General features: G+C 44.6%; 1 protein-coding gene across 1 annotated transcript in view; it reads left to right on the plus strand.

The window, feature by feature from the left end:
- SLC25A47 (solute carrier family 25 member 47) overlaps positions 1-17,739 on the plus strand; it is a 32,723-nt gene extending 14,984 nt beyond the window's left edge. Inside the window, exons 2-6 of the mRNA XM_048485392.1 lie at positions 7,030-7,073; positions 7,896-7,967; positions 8,235-8,417; positions 9,396-9,672; positions 17,459-17,739. Coding sequence (XP_048341349.1) covers positions 7,030-7,073; positions 7,896-7,967; positions 8,235-8,417; positions 9,396-9,672; positions 17,459-17,739 — 857 coding nt within the window. The remainder of the gene's footprint in view (positions 1-7,029; positions 7,074-7,895; positions 7,968-8,234; positions 8,418-9,395; positions 9,673-17,458) is intronic.
- The last annotated feature ends 6,595 nt before the right edge of the window (positions 17,740-24,334 follow it).

Below are 24,334 nucleotides of genomic sequence, written 5' to 3' on the forward strand. Positions count from 1 at the left end.
TGGGGTTCAGTGTCCGTGAAGGGCTCTGTCAGAAATCAACGGTGCCTTCTTTAAAGCATTAGCAAGACGAGTTGTTCACAGAGGCGTAGCTAGGGGAAATGGAGCCCAATGCAAAATCTGAGTTTTGCACCCCCTGCTCCCCCATGGACGGCCACTGTGATGCTGGAATCCACCCCCAAACAGCATCACTTTCAATGGTGTTTAAACTAGGGAGCCCAGATTCTCCTTTTAAATCCACCTTAAAGGAAAAATCTGAGGTCCCCAGTTAAAACAACATTGAAAGTGATGCTGTTTTGGGGTGGATTATCCCCCACCCTGAAACAGCATCACTTTCAATGTTTAAACTGGGGACCTCAGATTCTCCCTTTAAATCCATGCCGAAGGGGGTGGATATAAAAGGAGAATCTGGGGATTTTTTTGGGTGGGTGCCTGCTGTCAGGGATGCAATTGTTAAGCTAGCAGCACCAATATTTCAGAAGACTCTCCTGATGATACCAACCAAGTTTGGTGAAGTTTGGTTCAGGGGGTCGAAAGTTATGGACTCTCAAAGGTGTAGCCCCCATCTCCTATTAGCTCCCATTGGAAACACTGTGGGATGGTGGCACCCCCTTTGGGAGTCCATAACTTTGGACCCCCTGAATCAAACCTCACCAAACCTGGATGGTGTCATCAGGAGAATCTCCCAAAAAATCCCTGAAATTTCAGTGCTGCTAGCCTAAAACTGCACCTCCTACAGGCCAAAAACTGAAAAAAACACTAAAAATACAAAAAACCACAAACGAACCTGAATTTTTGTGCGCACCCCCCCCCCCGCCCCGCCGGCGCGTGCCTGGTGCAACGCGCACCCCCTGGTCTCCTGGTAGCTACGCCTCTGGTCATTCATGGCAGGAGGTGTTAATTCAACAGCATTATATCACATTAGAACTCTGCTTGGACCCTCTTGGAGTAGCCAGTTCCTCTTTAGATGCTCATTTTCATTGTTATTGTTTGGTACACTGTGAGGAAGCAAAATAACATGAAATATAATGTTTCACATGTCACAGGCAGAGTGTGTACATACAGCACATTTTTAAAGTCAGTGTAGTGCAGTGGTTAAGAGCGGTGGCCTTAATCTGGAGAACTGGGTTTGATTCCCCACTTCTCCACAAGAAGCCTGCTGGGTGACCTTGGGCCAGTCACTGTTCTCTCAGAACTCTCTCAGCCCCACCTGCCTCACAAGAGTTTTGTGGGGAGGGGAAGGGAAGGTGGTCGTAAGTCGCTTGGAGACTCCTTAAGGCAAAGAAAAGCAGGGTATATAAACCAACTCTTCTTCTTCTTAATGTGTATGTGTTAAAAATGTAACAGAGGCTTTGAAAGAAGACCTTCAAGTAACTTTCAAAGCCTCCGTTGCTTTATTTATTTATTCGCTGTACACCCTGCTTTTCTCCCCAGAGCATCTGACACTTATCTTAGCATAAAGCAAAAGAGTCAACGATTCCAGGAGAATGAGCTGAGATAGAGTCCGAAAGAAATTCCTTGTTAAAACTTTGCTTTGCTCTGATTTAGCTCCTGTTTGACTTGGCAAGGAGGAGACAGTCCAATTAAAAGAGCAACTATCAATTAGTCTCTCCAGCACACGCAGCCTTTTAGCTTCAGTATATAGATAGCCAGATGGATGTGGAAACAGCTCCAGAATAGCAGTAAAAAAAACTCTCTTGTAGCTCAAAATAGTACACTTTAAAACAAAATAAAAGCAAAAAGCAGGGAGAGTTACTGAGATTACCACCGTCCTTTTCTTCACCAGAACCAGAAGACTGAGTGTCTGACGAGATCCAAGCACACACCATGATCTAGCCACTGGGCAATCTCAGGCTACTCATGGCTTCTCTTAGGTAAACCTCCCTCAGTGGGTTATTGTGAGGAGAAAATAGAGGAAGGAAGAGAATCTCCTACTGCCTTAAGATCCTTTGAGGGATACAAAACCTTGTAGGGTTTTCAAGGCAAGGGGTGCTTAGAGGTGATTTGCCATTGCTTGGCTTGTGAAGGCATGGGAGTGCAAAGCCCCTGTAGCAGCAGGTAGAGAACCTACTACACTGTACTGCAGTAGGGGAAGTCCAGCGCCTTCACAGAAGCGGGTCCTACTTTTATTCGTTCACAAATATAGCTCACACAGACAAAGTGCTCCGCCAGGCAGTGCGAAGACAAGAGTCTCTCAGACCTCAGTACACTGTAGCCTTATATCTGGTTTACTGGCCAATCACAGTTAACTTTTACCAGCAATTAGAAACTCTGGGAGAATGGGAGGGCTGTACCGGTCACATCAATGATATCTGTCAGTTAGATTTTGATGATCAGACACCAGTTACAACAGTGCTCTGACATGCCTCTGTGTAGCCACCCGGGTAGTCCTTGGTGGTATATTGTGAGGCGTGGACCTTTTCCAGAATTATAATTGATTTCCAGACTCCAGGGATCAGAGGTCCTGGAGAGAATGGCAACTTTGGAGGGTGGACTCTATGGCAGTGATGGCGAACCTTTTTGAGACGGAGTGCCCAAATTGCAACCTAAAACCCATTTATTTATTGCCAAGTGCCAGCAATGTAACCTGAATACTGAGGTTTTAGTTTAGGAAAAAACAGTTGGCTCCAAGGCATGCGTTACTCGGGAGTAAGCTTGGTGGTAGTTGGTGGCTTTGCTTTGAAGCAACCGTGCCACTCTTCCAACGGGTGAATCACAACCCTAGGAGGGTTTACTCAGAAGCAAGCCCCATTGCCAGCAACTGAGCTTACTCCCAGGTAAACGATCGTGCTTTAGTTCTTTGCATGAAAATCAGTGGGGTTTAACAGCGCTTAACAGGGTTATCTGCACTGCCTTCCCAAAATTAGGTCTTAGGTTTAATGCTTATAATCAAGCCCAGCAGTCCAGGCCAGCCTAGATTTGGGGGGGGGGGGGGCTCTGTTTGTGCATGCCAACAGAGAGGGCTCTGAGTGCCACCTCTGGCACCCGTGCCATAGGTTCGCCACCACTGCTCTATGGCATCACATCTCTGCTTATCCCTCTCCCCAGCCTCCATCTCCAAACCAGCAGGGATTTTCTACCCTGGAGGTGGCAACCCAGAGTAGGTCTGGCAGCATAGCCCTAATCACCACACTCGACTCCTCCCTGCTGGACCACACACAGAAACTGACCTTCTGCATAGAACTAGTGGAAATGCAGCTTAGAACATAAGAACATAAGAAAGAGCCAGCTGGATCAGACCAGAGTCCGTCTAATCCAGCACTCTGCTACTCCCAGTGGCCCACCAGGTGCCTTTGGGAGCTCACATGCAGGATGTGAAAGCAATGGCCTGCTGCTGCTGCTGCTGCTGCTCCCGACCTCCTGGTCTGCTAAGGCAAAATAAGCTTCTTATTTTGTTTATGTATTTATTGTGTTGTTTTTCTCCTGGAGCACAGGACATAAAGCAGTGTAGAAACTTCGTAACAGACAATTTAAGTCCCTCAAAATCAATACATCCATTGCTTACACAGCCTTACTCCAAAATTCAAAATTGGGGGGAAACTGGGCCTATGAAAGGGGCCTATGCATGTTACCGCTGCTGCTTCGGTAACATTAAGTGATTTCAGATCAGGCAATGTAGTGAGGCGCAGGAAGCCGGTGTTCTTCGAAAACAGAATATTTTATTCGAAAGTGGTTACTACAGCTCAGGCAGGGGAATCGCGCTGCCGTAGTCAAGCGCAGCACCCTTTATACATGAAGATCAAAAGAGGGCAAGGGGGCAGGTAGGGGGCAGGTAAGGGGGCAGGTCCCTTACCTTGCAACAATCAACACATAAAAGAGAGGGACAATTGCAACTTTGTGAATGGAACCATGAGATCTCGCTGTCAGGCGTCTCCCCGCAAGACTTTACAAGAGCGCAGGAACAGGGAGCGGAGAGTGTCCATTCATAAAACTGGGTGAGACTGTTAACGCACCCAGGAATCTGATTATCAGATGGGCTGCTTCCTTGAGTTATGTTCTGAGGCTCCCACGCCTCAGTCCCACAACAAAAGAAAGTTCAAATGGTCCAATGGTGATCTTGGCGCATTCTTCAACAGCTGGGATATCTGGGCTGCCGTCATCAGATTCAATTTGTAATTCCAAAAGGGTCTCTGTTTTGGCTAAAGAGATCTACCGGATGTTGGTCCAAACTGAATTCCAGGACTACCTTCCTTGGGCCTTAATATCAGCTGCTACAAGCTATTACTTTTACTAACAGATACAAATACCTAAAGTAACATTTCTAATTTAAACATTAGATGCAATCCTAAAGAACTTACAATATAATAAAAAGCACCTTATGTATGTGACCAAGAATATCCTAAACTAACATTAATAAACCTTGAATCGACTTTGGGAAAGGCGAACTACAGAGACAAAAGAGGTACTTGAAACATTGGGCAAACAATAAAATTAACTTTACTGAGGGGCTTATACTGAAGTCTTAAAAAGTAATAATAATAAAAGCATATATAAGAAGAAAAAAACCATATATATATGTGAAACATTAGCGCACTCATATATATATACGTCCTTTCCAGCCCCTATGGAGACTTTTGGATAACACTGGTCTCTTTGCTCTGGTCCTTAGCCAGTGTGGTTTAGCAATAGGCTCAGGAAAATATTTTTTTATTTTCCTGATGGTAACATGCAGACCACATGTTTGAAGTGCAGGTTAATGTTGTTTGCAAATGAAATTGGGCTTGTGGTGGAATGACAGTGTTGATGCCTGAATAACAAGCAGATTGTGCAAGGCTGGTGATGGGAAAGCTAAGCGCATGTGTTCTCCTATGCTGTAATTACCCTGTGGTTTCCCTTAACCATGCTAAATTACAGTGAAGCAATATTCTGTTTTATAAATTTACATTTGAAGAAGCTCTTTACAGAAGTCATTAGAAATAATTCTCACTTGGCCACCTTTCCAGGTCTCCACGTACATGAAGTATTAGAAATTATTTTCCTAACAGCTTTGGAATCCAAGTTTTATTTAGTTTCATTTCGTTTCGTTTAGAAAATGTCTATGCTTCCTCTCCAGAATTCCTGATTTCTGGCTTGTTCACTTTGTGTTCAAAATGTTGGTCTGTCACCTACATACAAAACTATCTGATTGTCTGTAATGATTAATTTGCCTTGCCCATGTATTTTTGGACACTTCTGTTGAGAAATTAACATTTTCGCACAGATATTATGAATCTAAAGCTTTTAATTTACTGAACAGTTCATAATTCTTGTACTGAATGATAGCAAAAATGTATCATTATTAATTATTGTTGTTGTAGTTGTTGCATGCTGTCTCCTCCAAGTGGTGAGAAGTTATAGGGGAGTACTCATCTAGGCCAGATCCGTTTGGAGACAAGAACACTGGTGTTCAAGTTACAGCTATAGGGGTTGGATACAGCTTTTCTGCTGCTGAAAAGGGGAAGAAGGATCTCCTTTGTCCACCCAAAAATGCTGTGCTGTGTCATGTCTGGGAATTCTTGGGGGCAGGGTAATTTATTTTAATTTTATTTATTTTTCAAACTTATATACCGCCCAATTGATGAACAATAGCACTCAATGTTACAATGTCACACAACTGAAAGTGATATGCATTGCAGCAACACTCTAGCAATCCCCCCTCCCCCCAATCTATATGGCAGAAACAAAGTTCTGGAGGATTGCTAGAGTGTCACCATTGCATATGACATCACTTCCAGTTAAGCAATTGGAAGTGATCTTGTAAGTTCACCTACTGCAGCAGTAGGCAACAAAGGTGGAGAGTGGGATATATCCTAGCATAGCTCCACAGACTGTAATGGGAGACCTGGTCCCCATAACTGGGGACCACAGGACCTTCAAGGACAAAAACCATGTTGTACAGGGGATGTAGTAAGGAGCAGAATTAGGTGAGACTGGGTTTTAAAAAGCTGCCTGGATCCAATCCATAACCAGGAGAATACTGCTGAAGGTGAACAGGTACTCCATGGGGTAGGTAGCAAGTTCAGAGTACTTACACTGGATTGCAAGTGAGAGAGAGAGATCCTGTCCCCCAGGGTGCTCACAGCCCTCCATCTGGTTCTTTGCATATCGAGAGCTGCTGTTTTTGATTCACTGCTGCCCCTCCGTTCAGCTGGGAAGTGGACATTCCCAAGTACTGATGGGTTCTTCAACAGAGTAAAAATAATTGGAAGGAATTCCCATTTATATTCACGGATTTAGGTAAGGGGGGGTTCTCGGGTTCAACCCCCCCATTACTTGTCCGAAGCTCCGCCCCCGTTTGCGGTTTTTGTATTTTTTAGTGTTTTTTGGTTTTTTGCCTGTAGGGGGTGCTGTTTTTAGACTAGCATCACTAAAATTTGAGGGATTTGTTGGCAGACTCTCCTGAAAGTCTGCCATCCCCGGCCTCGGAGAGCTGCTTTTATAAACACTGAGGCTGGGACGGGTGGGTTCCTGGCCCCGCCCACTTAACCCCCCATAAAAAAATCTATACCTATGTCCCTATATTGCTCAGTCTGTGTGCCCCCTCCTCTACACAGTAAATTTTATAGAACAGTGTCTTCAGAACTTAGCTATACCTGTTTATGTGTTGAATATACCCACACACATACCCTGCATTATACCCGTGCAGACCTTGATGTTATAGAAAAACAACCATACAAACTGGAATGTGTGAGATTCCTTTCTCTTGAATGCACCTTTGACTTCCAGTTTAGAAGCAACCGGGAGAGAAATAGAGAGATTTACTTCCTTCATTTATAGCTTCCCCCAAAGTGGCTTGCAATGTTTTCCCATCCTCCATTTTATCTTCACAACAACAACCCTGTGAAGAAAGTTAATCCAAGAGTGTGTGATTGGCCCAGAGTCACCTGCCAAGACAGGGTGTGGATTTGAACCAGGGTCTCCCAAGAAGCTATTCTGATACTAACACATGTGGCATTGCCAATGAACTAAAGTTTTCTACTAAAAAATAAATTGTGATGACCTTTGTGAGGTTTTGAAGTGATACAATTAAATCTTTTTAAACATCTGTTTCAGGTGGTGTTAGTGCTGCCCTGGGGTATCCACTGGACACTGTAAAGGTATTTTAAAATAGTACTTTTCTAAATACTGCTGAAACAATAGCATATCTAATGCTCTTGGATTCAGTTAAATTGGGGAAACATTTCTCTTCTGCCTAATGATGACAGAAGCTAGACTGGGAGCGCATGGAGAGGGAGATCTAGCCAAGGGCAGAGGTGTAGCAAGGGGGGAAAGTACCTGGTGCACTGATGCATCCTCCACCCCGCCCCGGAATGCCTCGTCCCCATAACGCCCTCACCACACTACCACAGGGGTGTGCGCCGGTGCATCACTCACCTCCCGGCCCCCTTGGAGCTTCGCCTCTGGTCAAGGGCATAATACCGCTGAAAGAATCTTTATCATCATCATCATCATCATCATCATCATCATCATCATCATCATCATCATCATCATCATCATCATCATCATCATCTTATTATTATTATTATTATTAACAACAACAACAACAACAACAACAACAACAACAATTAAATTTGATAAACCGCCCATCCCCGAAGGGCTCTGAGCGGTGTACAACAAAATCACAACTAAAACAATGTGCACAATAAATAAGTGACAAATAGTTAAAATACATAACTCAGAATAAGCAGCACTCTAAAACCCAGAAAAACAATATTATGACCTCCAAGGCAACATTTTAAGTATTGCTATGTAGTCCACGTAAAAGGTCAATTAGTCAAGCGGAGATTAGGAATCCCAATGAATGAAATAATCTTTTGGGACAAGCTGATCTTTTCTGAATGAGCCATGCTCCGTTTGACCTAACTGGAATCGGACTGCTGTCATTCGCATGATATTAACTTAAATTTAATTTCTTGCAGGTCCGAATTCAGACAGAGAACAGCTATCGGGGAATATGGCACTGTATTGTAGAAACTTACAGAACAGAGAAAGTATGTATTTTTTAAAAAATCTATTGGTTACAGGCAAGTCTCTCACTCTCTTATTACTACCTTTAGTTCAGGGAGGTAAGGGGGGGATGAAATGTTTTCAATAAATAAATATCCACTCATCTAACTACCATGCACAGAAGAGCTACTGATTTGTTAATATATTTGTAAAAGCCCCATATGCTGGAGATTTTGAGCAATTTGTGCACGACTCCTCTTTCTTTCTTGGTTTAAAAAGACATTGTCCTTCTCACTTCCTGTTTGCACTAGGTGCCCGGTTTCTTCAGAGGTGTCTCAATGACTATCGTCATGGCATCATTTATTTCATCATTCTCATTTGGCGTCTACAAAAACTTCCTGTATAACATCTGCAGATTAAGATATGGCTCTGCAGACAGCAAGCCATCAAAAGTGGATATATCTTTTGCTGCATCTGCTACTGGTGCAATCCGGGTAGGTGAAGAGTGAAATAGCGCACCATCAAATAACTGGAAGGAGGGAAGAGCGTTCACGTGCTTCATATAGGTATCAGAAGTAGCTTTCAAAAGTATTTCTTAACGTTTATTTTAATCTTTTAAAAATGTTTTATCTGTCTTTTTAAGAAATGTCAACAAAACTGATACCAACAGTTTTATTACTACCATGGAATGCTTTAAAAAAGCACATTAATTCATGCCAAATATCTCCCCAAAAATAAAGTCTTCACGGTCCTTAGTGAAAGTGCTTACCTGTGTTTCAAACATGCTGTCCTAACAAAATATCTTTCTCTTTTTTAACATGCTTTCTCAATGGCGATATATATGAAAATATGGGCATGTCACTGCAGAATCTTTTTCTTTTGAAGCTCTTACTATGTAACTTTGAATGAATTATTCTAGTACTTTCCTTTTATGAACAGACACTCAAAAGTGGTACATCATAGACGCATCTCATGGTGAACATCTTTTCTTCTGATAATCATGGAACACTAGTACTTTTAATATAACATGTCATGTATATATTACATGGCAGCCAAGTTCTGTTCATTTTCATGGTTTCTTCATGGACAATTTCAACAGAAAGGAAGAAACCATGAAAATGAACAGAACTTGGCTGCCAGTGTTGAAAAACACTAGAGTCAAGACAGTGACTAATCAGCTCCGCACAAACACAGGATGACTATAAACAATATACAATCAAAGGGAACAAAGGCCAGGCTACTTCTATTCATATGCCCTCACCTATTGACCTTGCTATCTTCATTGTTACTCACACGTATATATACTCTACTTGCTTTCCTTTCCTACTATCAGATCCTCTGAAGATGCCAGTCACAGATGCAGGCGAAATGTAAAGAGAGAATGCTGCTAGAACACGGCCATATTTTCTAGTTCTTCAGAATGCCTCAATTATAGCTAAGGGCTAACTTTAACTCCTCTACTTACCACTAAGGTTGTGCTTCTGGCACCTGCGGAGTTAGCCAAAGTGAGACTACAGATCCAGAAGGAGCCACGTCACTTGATGGACTCAACCCATCTCTTTGCCTCCAAGCCTAAGTACCACGGTGCTGTGCACTGCTTGCAGATGATAATAAAGGAAGAAGGTTTTTCGGGCCTGTACAAGGGATCTTTGGCTCTGCTGTGTAGAGACTGCCATTCATTTGCAACCTATTTCCTCACCTATTCTGCCCTCTGTGACTGGCTTACTCCAGCTGGGAAAACCAAGCCAGGTACGGGAAAAAAACACCTGGGGGCGGGGATATAAAACCAGTTCTGTTTTCAATGTATTCATAGGAATGGATTCGTTCACAAGCTTTAATGTCTCTTTTGTGGTTGACATTCACTACAGAGTGGCCCACCCTGCTTAGTTTCTGAGATCTGGTGAGATCAGTCTAGCCTGGGCTATTAGGTTGCTTAAGAATAAATTAGACGACCATAAATACTAGGATCTGGGGTAGAAAATGTGAACAGAGATAATTTTTTCTCTCTTTCTCACAATACTAGAACCAGGGGGCATACGTTGAAAATGCTGGGGGGAAGAATTAGGACTAATAAAAGGAAACATTTCTTCACGCAACGCATGATCGGTGTTTGGAATATGCAGCCTCAGGAGGTGGTGATGGCCACTAACCTGGATAGCTTTAAAAGGGTCTTGGACAGATTTATGGAGGAGAAGTCGATCTATGGCTACCAATCTTGATCCTCCTTGATCTGAGATTGGAAATGCCTTAGCAGACCAGGTGCTCAGGAGCAGCAGCAGCAGAAGGCCATTGCTTTCACAACCTGCATGTGAGCTCCAGTGATGTAGGTATAGATTTTTTTATGGGGTGGGCTCGGTGACTGAGGGCTTTCCAGCTGTTCCATTCCATGCATTGTTTCAAGCAAGCCGGACATGTAATGGGAGGGGTTTGAACCCAAGAACCCCCTCCCCCTTACCTGGTGAGCTCCCAAAGGCATCTGGTAGGCCACTGTGAGTAGCTGGACTAGATGGACTCTGGTCTGATCCCGCAGGCTCTTTCTTATGATCATACCAGAATTATTGTTACTAGAGTTGCCAACTGTGGGGACCTTGTCAGGAATGTGTTGCCATTCAGTTTACCCCCCCAAAGCTGCATCTCTGCAGACTAGAGATCAGTAATAATCCTGGAACAACTCTAGTCCCCATCTGGAGATTAACAATCTCATTGTAACTAGTGTATACTCTTTATTGTCGAAGGCTTTCACAGCCGGAATCACTGGGGTGCTGTGTGGCTTCTGGGCTGCGTGGCCTGTGTCTCTGCAGTGTAGAGACACTCTACACTGAATGCCAGCCACAGATGCAGGTGAAACGTCAGGAGAGAATGCTGCTAGAACACGGCCATACAGCCCAGAAACCACACAGCACCCCAGTGTATACTCTAATGGGGTGGATCTTGTCTAGCACAAATGGAACAATGTTCATGGAAAAGAACTTTGCAGCCGACCCCTCCTTTGCAGCTCACTGTCTCCCCAGAATCAGACTCCTGAAGGTCAGTGGACCATTGGGAACAGCATGGGTGTAAAGTGGGTTTTTTTAGTGAGAAAGGGGAAACAGCAACATTTGCTCTCATTTCCAACTGGGGAAAGTACCTTATGCCGACCAGGTCTGCCAATTCTGACTTGGGAAATTCCTGCACATTTAGGGGCAATACCAGGGGAGGGACTTCCATTTCTCCAAAGCTGCCATTTTCTCCAGGAGAACTTGATCTCTTTAGTCTGGAAATTAGTTGTAGGTTGGTAGTCCTAATAGCACAAAGTGCTAAAAGAGTAAAAAAAGGGAGGACAACACAAAAGGGAAACAACCACATGACCAGAGCAGCAGTGGCGTAGTGGTTAAGAGCAGGTATACTCTAATCTGGAGGAAACGGGTTTGATTCCCCGCTCTGCCACCTGAGCTGTGGAGGCTTATCTGGGGAATTAAGATTAGCCTGTGCACTCCCACACATGCTAGCTGGGTGACCTTGGGCTAGTCACAGTTCTTTGGAGCTCTCTCAGCCCCACCTACTTCACAGGGTGTTTGTTGTGAGGGGGGAAGGGAAAGGAGATTGTCAGCCCCTTTGAGCCCCCTAACAGGAGAGAAAAGGGGAACATAAATCCAACTCTTCTTCTTCTTCTTCTTCTTCTTCTTCTTCTTCTCCTCCTCCTCCTCCTCCTCCTCCTCCTCCTCCTCCTCCCCCCCTCCTCCTCCTCCTCCCCCCCTCCTCCTCCTCCTCCTCCTTCTTCTTCCAATTATCGCAGGAAGTTGTAATCTTGACACTCTGATTGTTACGATTCTATGAAGTTTTAAATAGTTTCCCCCTCTTTTCAGTCACATGGTAAGTATTAGCTGCATTAAATAAAATAACTTATACATTTGAAGATCGACTTTTTTTAAAAAAAAGCAGAGGTGCCCTGGCCACTTCTGACATCTCAGCAACAGCTGTCCTTTAAGGACCCTTTAAAAGAAGAAGAAAAGAAAACTATTGGCATTTTGAATGTATGAACCGACCAGTTCTCCATGGTGATTACTCGGAAACATCATTATTTATTTTCACATAGAGCTGGTCCTATTTAATAGTTTCATATTAAAAGGAAAACTCTACTTAAAGGCTCTCAAAGCAAGGACCAATGAACCTGCAAGCAGAAAATGTGGGGTTTTTTTTGTTGTGCAGTAAACTCATCAGCCTCTCTACCACCACCACCACCACCCCCGCTGTACACAAACACAAATAAAGCCTCCAGATTGAATGCTGTCTATCTTATCCACCTCTCTGCACTGGCTTTTAAATTTTGGATAGCTATAGGTTAATCCTGTACACAGGTCCCTTTGGCTGCCACCCAGAGGTACAGGTTTGCCTGAGGCTTGATTTGGAGAAAGGGAAAGTTTGCACGCTTGTCCAAAGTGCCAAAATACAAGAAATGCCACTAGAGTCTAGCTCAGGAGTCGGCAACCCTTAGCACCCAAAGAGCCATTTGGCCCCGCCTCCCCAAGCCCCGCCCCCGCCCTCTCCAAGTCCTGCCTTCAGCCAAGCGGGCAGAATAGACAGCGGCAGCAACACCAACGACAGCAAGTTGCCCTTGGGACACGGCGAGCACGCCTCCTTCCCCGCCCCCTCCTTCTTCCTTCCTCCCTCCCTCCGGCATCCTTTCCTTTCCTTCCCAGGCGCCAGACGAAGTAAGGAGGGGAAAGGACGCTGGAAGGAAGGAAGGAAGGAAGGAAGGAAGGAAGGAAGGAAGGAAGGAAGGAAGGAAGGAAGGAAGGAAGGAAGGAAGGAAGGAAGGAAGGAGGTGCGCTCGCCGCGTCCCAAGTGCAACTTGCCGTCGTTGGTGTTGCTGCTGTGGAGCCACAGTATGAGGACGAAAGAGCCACATGCGGCTCCAGAGCCGCAAGTTGCCAACCCCTGGTCTAGCTGTACCTAGAGGTTCAGTTGCAACATATTAACAGTGTGGAAGTTGCCAAAAACGTGGCAAGTGTGCTCACTGGTGAAATGATGTATGCGTATTATGTGAATGTGTCTTCAGACTAATATTTCCTCTGTGTAGTTTTGTTTCATTATGCTGCAGGATGTTGAAAGCTCAATTGCTCTGTCTTTGACTGACAGGAGAAGATGTTGCTTTCATCGCTTCCTTGTTTTCTTTTCCATTTTTGCATCTGAAGGGTGACCTGAGCAACCTTGAGAAACTATGCTCTTTCTTACTGAAAGATGACAGGAGATTTGTGAATTAATTCACAATTTCCTGGCCCTTCATTGTTCTAGAAGGCTCTGTTTGGGTCCTAGTGCTTACCTAGTTCTGTCCCCAAGACACTAGGACCCACGTGGAGCCTTCTAGAACAATGAAGGAACAGGAAATGGTGGGTTCATTTACAAATCTCCTGTCATCTTTTGGTGAGAAAGAGTATACAGAGGCTGACTTTCTCAGATCACTTAACAGCCTGCAAGAAATGCTGGGAGTGTCGTCGTCATGACAGATTTGGGGAGTTTTGTTCCAAGGCACATGTTTTTGAGTGTGTAAGATCCATTTCTCAGAGAAATATCGATGAAAGGAAGTTTACTCTCAAAACTGAATAGTCCGGAAATCTTGTCGGTCTTTAAGGTGCCACTAGACTCGAATCTTTCTCTTCTGCTGCTGACCAACATGGCTACCCACCTGAAACTATGGTAACAAGAAACTCAGTATGAAATGTGTACGTGTGTTAAGTGCCCTCAAGTCTCTTCTGACTCATGGCAACCACTATAAATCCATGTCCTCCAAAACATCCTTTCCTTAACAGCCTTGCGCAGATCTTGAAAAATGAGGGCCATGGCTTGCTTTTTAGAGTCAATCCATCCCATGTAGGGTCTTCCTTTTTTTTTTGCTGCCTTCAACTTTTCCTGGCATTATTGTCTTTTCTAGTGACTCACGTCTTCTCATAATGTGACTGAAGTATGATAGCCTCAGTTTAGTCATTTTAACTTTTAGGGAGAGTTGAGACTTGAGTTGACCTAGAACTCATTTGTTTGTATTTTTGTCAGTTCATGGTATCTTTAAAACTCTTCTCCAGATTAGTTTCTTGAACAGACTTTGGTCTGCCTTCCATAGCCATGATGTCCAAGTTTCTTGAGATTCCTACTGTGAAATACCAGCCAGACCATCTTTGGAGGCTCACCTTTCCCCAGTTTAGCAAATCATGCCTTCTCCTTTCTTCATCATTTGTGACAGTGGACTTTCTTCCGTTCCAAATCCACAATAAATTTGAGAATGGCCTTCTCCCTTATTGCTATAAAATTCCAGATCTCCCCACCCGCAAGTGTAGCCTCTTTCTGTGGGTTCTGTGGGGCAGTACTTGGAAGGAGTTGCAAAGAACTAAATTTAAACAAAACAGTTTACTTCTCTTAACAAATAACACTTTAAAACATTTAACATTTACACTTTACAGTCCTGTTAAGTTTGCATTTTCAAGTCCTTATATTTACAGTCTACTGATATTGCCAAGTCCAGTTCTTCTTTGCTGGTGGTTGGTTTTGAAGACTTCAGAGGCTTGGTGAACGGGATTCAAGATGATGAAGGTTCCCAGAAAACTCTCACCATTTACATACACAAAAACCCTTAAACAAGGTGTTAAGGGCTTAATAAAATCAATCAAGGTCCCAGCCTGGTCGCCTTGCTTCCTCCAACCTCATGAGTTCTGCAGCATTCTACTTCTTTTCAGACTCCACCCCTTTCAGGGTCATCCCATTCTGACACAGGGGTTACACAAGCCCTGATTCTCATTAAATCAGAGTGCCATTAAATTAGACAGAATGAGACTGGAATTCTTTCTGGAATCTCTGCTGTTGAATAGTGCTGCAATCTTCAACTTTTCCAGACACTAGTGGGAGTTTGGGGTGAGTAGGGTTGCCAGGTTGGGAAACTCCTAGAGATTTGGTGATGGAGCGTTTTAGAGCAACAAGGGAGAAGACCATTCTCAGTGGGGTCCAGTACCATAAAGTCCTCTCTCCAAAGCATCAGTTTGCTCCAGAGGAAACTCGTCACTAGTATGGAAATGATCAATAATTCCAAGAGATATTCAGACCTCTCCTGGAGGCTAGAATCTTGAACACATCTAGGCAGCAATGTGGGGCCCTATGAGCTACAAGCATGTGACATAGCAGCCTTGTGAGCATGATATCATGTGACATCATCCATCCTATGACTAGAGCTTACACACACTGATGGCTACATGTCAGTTTCCCCAAGGAGGCAACTAGTTGCTCCCAAGGACTGTTTTTGGTTAGGAAAACAGTGGGTGGGGAGGCTAAAACCCCTTTGCCCTGCACACGGCAGTCTCAGTCTGGATTGGGCCTGTGCACAACTTCAAATTCCCAGCACTGATCACACAAATAGCACATGTGACTTTAAATGCACACAGCAGTCACCACATGTGCTCCACGTGAGTTGTGTCAACATGTGAGTTTTAACTGGAGATGCCATGGGATAAATCTGGGACCTTCTCCATCTCTAAACCACTATGTACTTCAGTGTGGTGGTCCTTTCTTTCTTTCTTTCTTTCTTTCTTTCTTTCTTTCTTTCTTTCTTTCTTTCTTTCTTTCTTTCTTTCTTTCTTTCTTTCTTTCTTTCTTTCTTTCTTTCTTTCTTTCTTTCTTTCTTTCTTTCTTTCTTTCTCTCTCTCTTTCTCTTCTCCTTCTCCTTCTTTTAAACAAGCAGAGAACAGCCCAACCATTCTTCCCCTGGGCAAGTTTCTCCTCCTTCTGTCTTCCTCCCAAGCATTACTAGACAGGGATGTTGGTGGTCTCTGGCAAGGAGAGAGGGTCAAGTGTTAAAAATAAAATCAATCAAATAGCTCATCATTCAGAAAGGTGCAATGCTCATGCAGATCTCCCTGCTCCAATGGTGAAATCGTATGCCTGTGGTAATAGTAAGAATTGGATAAATATACTAATGCTCTTCCAGCATTCTCGGAACGCATTTCCAATGTTATATCATTTGACTGTGTGTTTAAAAGCAAGCATGGGCTCAGTTATTAAGAATCAGAGATACGTTTGCATGTTTTTTTAACATCCTTGTAGATGTCACCACTGTAGGGTGACATCAGAAGGTATAATCTATTAGTCAACCAATTTGGCAACAGAAGTTCAAACAGAGTTTCGTAATAGGTACTCTGGCCACATAGCATCATTTGCCTAGTCTGTGCCAACTTATTCTAGGGGGCGTGCCTTAGTGGCAGAACACCTGAGTTTGCACACAGATGGTCCCAGGGTCAACCACCATGCCTGCAATCACAGGATCTGAGGCAGCAACTGGAAAGCTAGTGGGGAGAATCCTCACCCCCAGAGGGAAACTGGCAAGCCTGTCAGTTAGTTAGCTCTTTTGCAAGAATGTCTGCTGCAAGCTGCCTCAGTCCTCACCCTTATTCAGTAGAATGGAGGGAGCAAAATAGGGTAGGGCTAGGAATTACCCACCTGGCTATGTTTTTTTTACCTGGGAGTGATGTCATCATTTCCCCACTACCTGCCTGAAATGCTCATCCATACTTTCCTGGCTGGCAATCCCATCTAAGGCTGATTATACACTGCTGCTCTGCCCTGTGCTGAAGGGAGATTCTTTTTGGGGCAGAGCTTCTGTTCCCCCCTCTCACACTCACTGTGTGGCAGATCCCATAATCTCTGCTGCTTGCGAAAGTGGGCCAAGAGTGACCTTTTCTCTTGTTTTTCAGGGAAGGTGAAAGAAATGGCGCTGCATTATTCTTTGTTTTGGGCAGTTTGGCTCCCCCTTCCCCCTCAACTTCTGCCCTCCCTGATGATAGGGAGGGCTTTGTAAAGCTATATTTCAACTTCAAGCATTTGTACCATTTTAAATCTATCAAAACAATGATTGATTATTACAGGAATATTGAAATACCGAGGAATATCAAAGTAACAAGCCTCTCTCTCCTCCTGGGGCAGCAGCAGCTGCAGTGCACGTTAAGGGTTCCCTTCTTCAGCAGTATGTGTCCAGGAATTTGCTTTTCCTCTTTCATTGGGAGGGGGATTTTGAAAGGAATTACAATATCAGTATAACCGCATTAATATCAGTATTGATATAATAGCAATTTAAAGCACTTTAACAAAGCCAGCAATCTTGCAAGTGTGTGCCTTTAAGAAAGAATTGATGAGCGGAGTTAAGAGAACCAGGAAAAGCAGACACCTAGGAAAGTTCATCAGGTAGTCGAGCTGCAGGCAGTGGAGTGCCTTCTTGTATGTAAACAGAAAGATGAGGAGACCCCACTGCAAACCCACTGCTCACCTAAGAACTCCAATGTAAGCATTCCATGCATAATGGGTCTAAGAGTCTTATGAGTTAGAAGAATAACAACAATATTTTACAAGTGGCAATGCTAGGAGCTGGTTGCAACAGCCCATAAAGTGCCTTGCAACTGTAATAGTTTATAGGTCTTGCATATTTTGAATAGAATTGAGCTTATGATCTTTACAATCTGTGGCTTTTTCTAAAGGATTAACTTCATATTAATAATAGTTCGTTTCTTGTATGTGTTTGCAGATCTCTGGGCTGTACTTCTTGCTGGAGGCTGTGCTGGAGTGCTGGGTTGGGGCGCAGCAACACCCATGGATGTTATTAAAGCACGGTTGCAGGCCGATGGTGAAGGGCATCGTAAATACACTGGATTGCTGCACTGTGCCAGGGAGAGCATCAAAGAAGAGGGAGTGAGAGTTCTTTTCAAGGGCCTCGCACTCAATTCTGTCCGGGCTTTTCCTACAAACATGATAATCTTCTTTACATATGAAGCTGTGTTGAGGCTTGGGGAACGCTTGGCAAAATGAAGAGGTTCCTACTGTTATTCCAGTGATGTAAACTACAAGCCTAAGAGATCCATATAGTGCAAATCACTCTTTCTCCTCCACCTCTTCAGCTGCCATTTGCGATGCATAGGAAAACTAAATAGTACCTGTATACCTTATCTTGGAAGACAAACAGTATTGGAGGAGGTTCATTTGGAAAATATCATATGGGAAAAAAACTGAACCATCCTCTCCCAGAATTGTCGTCAATCACACATCCGGAACTGCTTTGAAAAACAATAGGAGGTCTGTTCATCTCATCTAGCCTGTCGTTAAGAGAAGTACAGTGTCTGCCTTAGAATTATAGGGGGAAAGTAACATGTAAAAACAAAGGCACAAAATAACTGATCGGGGCATATCTACTTAAAATAGCGTCTGGGACTAACTCAGGCACTGTGCCCCCCCCCGCCCCCACAGCTGCTCAGTGCCCCCTCCAGAAAGGAATTAACAAAGGAAAACATACACCCCATTTTAAAGCCATCAAAAGTCACCCCCTGAAAAAAAAACACATCATTAAAATAATTAAAAACAGACCTAAAATAATACAAAGACGTACGGACAGCAATTAAAAATGGGTCACAAAGGCGGGATCGGGAATGCCGAATGCCATGCTGTTAAGCAGCAAGCTTGTTTAATGCTGACTACAGAAACTTCGCCAATGAATATGCATAGTCACAAAAGAATTCCAGCAGAGATGTTGACTTGTGCAGCACGGGAGTTTGCTGTTTGAAATGTTGCCTTGACCTTGACCTGCTAATGGCTACTTCACAGGAGAACGGGCTCTGTTGTGCCAAGCGCTGAATGCACAAGGCCACCAGACAGGATGACAAAATCACAATTTAACCTTCCTTGTGTAAAATTCGCTTGACTGGGAAGGTAACCTTTGGCAGCCACAAAATCTGTTGCATAAAGGTTAATGGCCTTCAATTAAAGGCAATGTTACTTTATGGGGTACAATTTAGCACACCTTACATTTAACAGTTTTCCTATTTGGGCCGTTAGAAGCTCGCTTATTCCCCTGTGACATTTTGTAGCTCTGGCAAGGAAAATTGCCAATTTTTGTGCACGCTGTGTGGGCATTTGCCATCTCAGATAAAAGCATCACAGCTTGCTTGGCACAGAACAGTTTCTCAGGGTATGATGGCAGGAAGGGGGAAAAGATGAAGACAAAACAAAGTTGCAATAGGAAGAAAATTTCATTCAAAAATATTAATAATCCCAATGTGTTTTGCATTAAGCTTCCTGAGGGGTTTTTTTGTATGTGTTGCCGCCCCCCCCCCCCCCGGGTGGTGGTTCAGGAAGATCTGGTCTCTCTTCCCCTTTCTATTTTGGTTCTTTCTTCTGAATTTTTAAGAACAACAGCCTGCTGGGACAGACCAGAGTCCATCTAGTCCAGCACTCTGCTACTCGCAGTGGCCCACCTTTGGGAGGTCACATGCAGGATGTGAAAGCAACGGCCTTCTGCTGCTGCTGCTGCTCCTGAGCACCTGGTCTGCTAAGGCCTTTGCAATCTCAGATCCAGAAGGATCAAAAAGCCATAGATTGACTTCTCCTCCATAAATCTGTCCAAGCGCCCTTTAAAGATATCCAGGTCAGTGGTCATCACCAATTTTTCTGTTTTATTTTCATAAGAAGAGGAGTTTGGATTTATACCCTGCTTTTCTCAACTGTAAGGAGTCTCAAAGCAGCTTACAAACTCCTTCCATTTCTCTTCCCACAACCGTCACCTTGTGAGGTAGGTAGGGCTGAGATACACCTCAGAGAATTGTGACTAGTCCAGGGTCACCCAGCAGGATTCATGCATTGGACTGGGGAAACAAATCCAGCTCACCAGATAAGAATCTGACGCTCCTAAGCACAAAACCACTTTGGCTTTCTGCAGTGATAACTAGAACAAGACCAACCAGGGTCAGAGCCCAAGGTCACCCAACAAACTTGCACGACACAACTGCGGGTTCGAACCTGGGTTTCTCAACTTCTAGTCCCCACACCTTAACGCCTAAATATTTCTGGTCCTCTACACAGAGAGCTAGATCACGTCTTATGACATTTAGATTTGCAGTCGCAGGCAAGCAGGCAATGTTTATAAATGTGTATCACGCAAATGGCTCAAAGTGAAACATACTGCAGAAAAAGAAGAGTTGGATTTATATCCCTCCCTTCTCTCCTGTAGGAAAGGGGCTTACAAGCTCCTTTCCCTTCCCCCCTCACAACAAACACCCTGTGAGGTAGGTGGGGCTGAGAGAACTCCCTAGAGCTGTGACTTGCCCAAAGTCACCCAGATGGCATGTGTTGGAATGTGTAGGCTAATCTGAATTCCCCAGATAAGCCTTCACAGCTCAAGTGACAGAGCGGGGAATCAAACCCGGTTCCTCCAGATTAGAGTGCACCTGCTCTTGACCACTGTGTCTCCTGTTAACTCCTTCTTGCCTGCCTGGGCTCATCTGCACTTATAGGTAATTAAGGGTATATTTTTATGCTAGGCCAGTGATGGCGAACCTTTTTGAGACCGAGTGCCCAAACTGCAACCCAAACCCCACTTATTTATTGCCAAGTGCCAACCTGGCAATTTAACCTGAATGCTGAGGTTTTAGTTTAGAAAAAAACAGTTGGCTCCCTCTTCCTCTGCCCCATCCGCTCGAACAGGGACCAGCCTGCTCTAGCCTCCAGCAAGTCCCGCGCACACCGCTCTGTGCCTCTCTAGCATCTCTGCCTCCTCTGTGCCCCCCCTCAGACAGCAGCCACCCAGAGCATAGGCACCAGGCCCGCCAGCCGAGTCCTCCCTGCTCACCGCGGTGCGCACACGTCGTGCTCAGTGGCCAAGGCCAGCCTAGATGTGTGTGGGGGTGGGGGTGTGATTGCCCACAGAGAGGGCTCCAAGTGGCATCTCTGGCACCCGTGCCATAGGTTCGCCATCACTGTGCTAGGCATATGCAGGCATCCAACAAAAAAAAAATGTGTAACCCTTCACAATATTTTATTTATACCATTTTCCGCTCTTGGCTCAAGAAGGCTTACAAATAATAATTAAAACTTCACAGATTGAAAACATATAACCCCAATACCTCCTTCCTTCTCTTCAAAGCGGCCTGTTGTTTATACCCCTCCCCCCAAATGCCCTGACAAGCAAGCAGGACTTGCAGTTTCCAGTGTGAGGGCTCTCCCTCTCTTTGGGGAGATTATTCCACACTATGGAAGCCAGAATGGAGAAGGCCTGGATCCAGGTGAATGCCAGCCATACCACCTTGCCAAGCTGACAACCATAGGTGGAGCACAGAGACATATGGGAGGAGACGGTCTTGCAGGTATGTGGCTCCTAAGCTTTCAATAGGTAAGGCTTTAAATAGGTAAGTACAGCTAAGACAGAGTTTGTATTGGATCCCCCAGTTTTATTATTTGCAGGGTTCGTTCCTACTGCTGTTGAGCTTTGCTTAAAAAGCAGTTTCCTTTACAACACAATTCCAAAACTGTTCTGTGAGACGGCAGAGTTAGGTTGGCTTCTCCATTGTTGCCCTATATTGGACCTTGTAAAACACATTTTGAAAGTTGGTTATGTAAACAGTAAAGCAAAGAATCTGAAAACTGACTGCCGCCAGTATGACCAGATGCGAAAACCTGTGGTAGGTTGCAGATGTCTGTCCATGTGCATAGGTATTGGGCGCCACCTTGAAAGTTTTAGAATTGCCAGCTGAATTCAGCGTAAGTGGCCCAGGCCAGAGGTGAACCACAGCTTCAAATCTGCACTGACCTAGGGACACAAGCAGATAACTCATGCATTGCTGTGTCAGACCAAGGCACGATCATCCTAAGAGCAACCTATCAGATGTCTCCAGGTGCTTAGATGCAGGGCCTTCCACTTTCCATTTGCAGCACCTGGTTATGATGTGATTGGGCAGTGCAAGGGCCAACCTACATCCTGTGTTCCTGTAGCCACACAACAGCTGCAGCACATGCCATCTAGACTTGCTGCTACAGGGGGAGTAAAAAGCTGCCTCTCCCCCACCTCAGCTCTTTTCCCTTGGGAAATCATGCTGCTCCATATGTACAAGGAGTCTACATGGAGCAGAAATAACTCCTCCCGCCCAGGGGCGTACTGCCCAGGGGGACATATGGGGTCAAATGTCCCTGGGCTGTGGCCATTAAGTCACAAGGGGTGGTGGTGGAAAAATCACCCCCCACATCCCTCCTCCTTCCCCCCGGAAAGGATGACCTGGTGCAAAAAAAGTTGTTTGGTTATGGTGGGGGAGGGCGGCCACCCATACAAAAGGGGGGGGGACAGTGGAAAACTTAGATTTTGCAGTGGGAATTGCGTGGCGTAGTGGTTAAGTGCTTGCACTGCAACTCACATGGTCAGGAGTTCGAGCCCCCTGTGGGTCAGATATCCTGGCAGCTGGCTCATGGTCAACTCAGCCATCCATCCATTCCTTGGTCAGTAAATGAGTACCTAGCACATAGCTAGGGGGTAAAGAATAGCCAGGGAAAGCAATGGCAAACTACCCCACAAAAACGGCTTGCCTATGAAATCACTGCTTGCAATGGTACCCCAGGGTTGAACACGACTGAAGGGGAAACTGTAATTTTACATTTTCCCTAGCTATGCCTCTGCTCCCCTGCAGCATGGTTTCTCATGGGAAAATAGCTGGGGTGACGGAAAGGCAGCCTTTTACTATCCCTGTAGCACCAATTCAAGTCTGTTTGGGCTCTCCTTTTTCAAAGACACCACTCCCTGACGTTGTTTGGAGAACCTGAACCCAGCTTTTTAAAAACAGTAACCTGTAGTTCAGCCCTACAAAGAAAAAACAGAGAGGTCCTTGCTCTAACCTCATTAAGAAAATCAGTGGAGACAAGGTCGAGGCTTCCTAACTCTTAAACCAGACCAAAAAACCAGGTGGTGAGGCTCAACCTTTGTAGTCTGTGGAAGATCAGGACTGGGCTGATCTTTTACCCCCATGCTCGTCATCCTTGTTAGCATAACAACCAACACAAGCACGGTCCAATGAGCTTTCTGAGTCATACGCCCAACTCCCGTGATGTCTAAAACTTGATTGTTGTGGTGCGCAGCTGTGACGCATGAGTGGCAGGCTCATACAAGCCTCACCTATTTACACAAGCGCTTATAATACACGAGGCACTGAATTGGAAGGAAATCAAAACAGGCCCCTGCCTGCAGCGTCCAAATACAGTAAATACAAATAATTAAAAGCAAGCTCGGGAGAGAAAAGGGAAAGTTTTTAACATACGATACAAAAGGGGGGGGGGAGCCATAAAAGTAGGGCTTATACAATAATTGACACATGCACTGTTTGAATATCTGCAACAACTCATGACGAGTTTCTATGAATAGGTCTGGTACAGAAGACATCTTCAAGCAGTTTCTGGAAGCAAACTTTCCTTTTTCTTTAAAGTAGCAGAGCTCTTTCAAGCTAGAGCTTAGTGTCAGCTGGAATTTCAAGTGCCACGCAAATTTTCATGCATCTTGAGGTTTTGCGTTGTGTTCTCTGAACTTAGGTTATCTAATATATAAATGAATTTGGCCTTACTGGCAAAGAAATGAAACCGGAGAGCAAAATTTTGCAGCACACAGCCGACTCCTGTCTGTCGGGTGATGAGCAAGCCTGTTAACCAGCAGTAACCGCAAGTAAAGGTTGATTCACGAGCACTAGAAACTAGAAATACTGGAATTAAGGTAGAAGACCCCACTGAGTTGCTGCATAAATCCACGTGAGAAGTATGTTGAAACACAGGCTGACTTAACAGTGAACATACAATTTGCTAACCTTTCAGAAATGGTTGCATGTAAGTTTATAAAAAGATCTCAGAATACAATCAGTATGAAAGCCTCTTTAGAAGAAGAAGAAGAGTTTGGATTTATATCCCCCCTTTCTCTCCTGTAGGAGACTCAAAGGGGCTTACAATCTCCTTGCCCTTCCCCCCTCACAACAAACATCCTGTCAGGTGGGTGGGGCTGAGAGAGCTCCGAGAAGCTGCGACTAGCCCAAGGTCACCCAGCTGGCGTGTGTGGGAGTACACAGGCTAATCTGAATTCCCTAGATAAGGCTCCACAGCTCAGGCGGCAGAGCAGGGAATCAAACCCGGTCCCTTCAGATTAGAATGCACCTACTCTTAACCACTACGCCTCTGCTGTATAGTTTTGCCACCTAATCATGTAAAAATACATTCACTGATTTAAGACATAAAATCAGAGGTTCCTGATGAAATGGGTTTCAGGCCGCACCTAATTCTTCAGACCCAAAAATAAAATGGAAACCGGAGGGCTCTGTTTCTATTCGTCTTGCACTACAGGTAACTTATTGCACAGCAAATATTCCACGGGACGGCCGTATTCTGCAGAGTACTTCTTACAGAACGCCAGAAAGAGACCTGGAGAACTCTCTCAATTGCAATGGACTCAGTAAAAGAAAGACAGACAATTCTTTGCTGAGAGACATATCTCTACAAGCACAGTGTAGCTCAATGACTTTCAGTTCTCAGTTGCTACATGGGAGTTGTGAATCTTAGTACATCATCCCTATGGGATATGTTCTAGTACTCTACATGCGTCTCTGTGTGTAAAACA

Source organism: Sphaerodactylus townsendi, linkage group LG02 (assembly GCF_021028975.2).
Source record: "Sphaerodactylus townsendi isolate TG3544 linkage group LG02, MPM_Stown_v2.3, whole genome shotgun sequence".
Taxonomy (NCBI): Eukaryota; Metazoa; Chordata; class Lepidosauria; order Squamata; family Sphaerodactylidae; genus Sphaerodactylus; species Sphaerodactylus townsendi.